Here is a 2,965-nt window from a genome sequence, read left to right on the forward strand (position 1 = left end):
TCACTATTTGGTTATCTCTTTCATAGGTAACCACGCGCTAAGGGTATTGCGGGGTGTTGCTGTTGGCTACCTCGCGACTGTTCTGGACGAAGCCCAAAATCCTGGGCGACCCTCTAGTTCTTGGCTGCAAATTGGGTCTTTGGGCTCCCGTTTGCTCCCTTTTTTTTCCATCATTTATTTTCGTTTCTTCGCAATTTTTTTTTTTTTCATCTCCTGGGTTGCACACGGCGCCTCGTTGCATCGTTTGCTTCCTGGATTTTTGTGATTTGGGATCGGTTTCTTCGCTTCCTGAATCCTTACCGTACTGATGAAGCCTGAAGGCAGTTACATCAGTGTGCACTAGTGTAGGTGTGGTTGTGTGGGTGTGCCTGTCTGCACTGGTGTATAATGTTACGAGTTGTTGAGGGCTGAGCCGTTTAAGGTACGGTTCCTTCCATGCGGCCGTCGCATGTGGCAGCCGCAGCGCGACTGTCGCCTGCGGCCGCCGTTGAATCGAGTGGTTTCTTAGCTTCGTATCGCGTCGCGATTCAAGCTCGCGACTTGACTTTGATCAGTATAAAGACAACTATCTTTGATGAAAGTCGTGATGGATCATCTCACAATGTACTTATTACTAGAAGAAGAGGAGGATGAAGTATTATTATTACAATTAGCTAATCTAAAAAATGGAATTGCCCCTGTAAATCCAATATTTAAACAAAGACGGGATGAAGGATGTTATACTACATTGATAAATCGGCATCTGCAACAGGATGATGTAAAATTTAGAGAATATTCCAGGTTCAATAAAGCACAATTTAATTTTCTTATCGACTTAATAAAAGAAGATATAAAAACCGAGCCATACAACAGAGTTCAGTATCCCATAACCCCAGAGGAACAATTAGCCATTACATTAAGGTAAGTCATTAAGTCAGTAAGTTTAAACAAAAATGCCTAACGTGTCAATGAAATATTTATTATTATTAAACTCAAAGAAAAAACTAAATAAGAACAAAATAAACACAAGTTTCAAAAAAGTAATGAGTAAATATACTCAACAAAGTCATAAAATATAGTTATTTGGTTAAAAGTTATCTAGATCTAATAAGTAATCTTCTGATGACGGCGAATTGTAAGTCGTACGTAAATTGCCTCAACTCGTTGCACAAGGGGTTGCTGGGCCTGGTGTAAGTTCAAAAGCATTTTGTTGCTGACTTGATCCAGGATGAGAATCTGAGTATGGTTGAGATTTATGACGAGGTGCTGAGTATGGTTGAGGTTCATCATGATGAGGTCCTGAGTGTGGCTGAGTTTCATGACGAGGTGCTGGGGATGGCTGAGGTTCATGACGAGGTCCTGAGTATGGCTGAGGCTCATGACGAGGTCCGGAGTATGGCTGAGGTTCAAGACGAGATCCTGAATATGGCTGAGGTTCACAACGAGGTGCTGGGGATGGCTGAGTTTCGTGACGAGGTGCTGGGGATGGCTGACGTTCATGACGATGTCCTGAGTATGGCTGAGGTTCATAACGAGGTGCTGGGGATGGCTGAGGTTCACCAGCATTTCTCTGTTCTAGTTCGAATACCAGGTGCATTGTTCTCAATTTCGCTTCATTGATTAACTCAGGTCTCAATGCCTTTACTGAAGCTGCAATACTTTGGAAAAACAAATCCAGAGAATCTGGTTTGCTTGGACCAATTTTTTTAAATATTTCATTTCTTTCAGCACTTCTTTCTTTTATTGCAGCGATAATGTCGTCATTTATCCTCTCTTTTTTGCCGCGACTTGATTTGGAAAACTGTTTTTTTATTGCATCTGCTACCGTATTTCGAGCCGGGTTAATGTCTGTCAGGACAGAGGCAGAACTACTTGGAGATGATTCTTGAGACACTTCCTCTGACTCAGTATCATTTTGCGTGTCTTCCTCACTCATCATGTCATTCTCTTCGTGTTGATCAGTTCCGAGAGATGTACTTCTACCAAGAAAGAAAAATAACACCGGTATATTATATTTAGAGTACTTTTTGAACAAGAACTCACGGGCGTTTGTGCTCGGTTTGGTCCAGGAAGGACAACATGTCTGCTAAAGCCCATTTCGCCTGTTTGGGCAATGCAGCAGAACCTGTGCTTTTTCTTTTTTTTTCTTCTTCTATTGTAGGTATCCTTAATATTTTTCCAACGTTTTTTGCAGTCGTCCACTAAAATTGTAAAATAATATAATAATAATAATAAAATAATATTATAATTAAAATTTTGTTATTGATATTTTTTTCATAATAAATATATTTTTTAGGTTTTTGGCAACCGGTGAGGCATTACGTTCCTTAGCTTTCACGTTTCGAGTCTCCCATAGTTATATTAGCAGAATCATAATAAAGACATTATCATCATTAAGAAGACACTATCATTATACCGCCATTATCATTATATGAAAAAAAAAACAAAAAGCTAAGGAATTTTGTCAAAAATGGAATTTTCCTAATTACCTAGGAGCTGTCGACGGTAAGCACATACGAATTCCATGTCCTTCACACAGTGGATCTTTATTTCATAATTATAAAGACTTTTTTTCCATTGTCTTGCTTGCTGTTGTCGACGCCAATTATAAATTTATTTTTATTGATGTTGGTTCATATGGAAAAGAAGGAGACAGTGGCATCTTCGATAAATCAAAAATTGGCCAACAAGTTAGGGATGGTTCCATTTTTCCACCTCCAAACAAGCTACCAAATACTGATCAGGTTCTTCCATATGTCTTGGTAGGCGATGAAGCCTTCAGATTAAGTACACATATGATGAAACCGTTCCCTCGACCAGTAGCCAGCGCTGACGATCGCAGCAGATCGGGAAAATGCCTTTTGATTGCTAAGTCAAATCTTTTTTCGAGCTTTTTTTATACAATGGTGATTAGTTTGAATCCATCAACAGCTGACGATTTAATTATAGTGGCATGTAAATACGTACCGGAACGAAGCATACCTGA

At 39.6% G+C, this 2,965-nt stretch overlaps 1 protein-coding gene across 1 annotated transcript; it reads right to left on the bottom strand.

Moving 5' to 3' along the window:
- Positions 1–1,071: 1,071 nt before the first annotated feature.
- LOC115883392 (protein TsetseEP-like) lies at positions 1,072–2,771 on the bottom strand. Its single transcript, XM_030901758.1, has 3 exons — positions 2,469–2,771; positions 2,023–2,180; positions 1,072–1,958 (listed from the first exon to the last, which is right to left on the bottom strand). The coding sequence occupies exons 2-3, from the start codon at positions 2,058–2,060 to the stop codon at positions 1,136–1,138; spliced, it is 861 nt and encodes a 286-aa protein (XP_030757618.1). The 5' UTR covers positions 2,061–2,180; positions 2,469–2,771; the 3' UTR covers positions 1,072–1,135.
- Positions 2,772–2,965: the final 194 nt, after the last annotated feature.

The sequence above is a fragment of the Sitophilus oryzae genome, unplaced genomic scaffold, assembly GCF_002938485.1.
Source record: "Sitophilus oryzae breed Bouriz unplaced genomic scaffold, Soryzae_2.0 scaffold_1898_pilon_pilon, whole genome shotgun sequence".
Classification (NCBI taxonomy): domain Eukaryota; kingdom Metazoa; phylum Arthropoda; class Insecta; order Coleoptera; family Curculionidae; genus Sitophilus; species Sitophilus oryzae.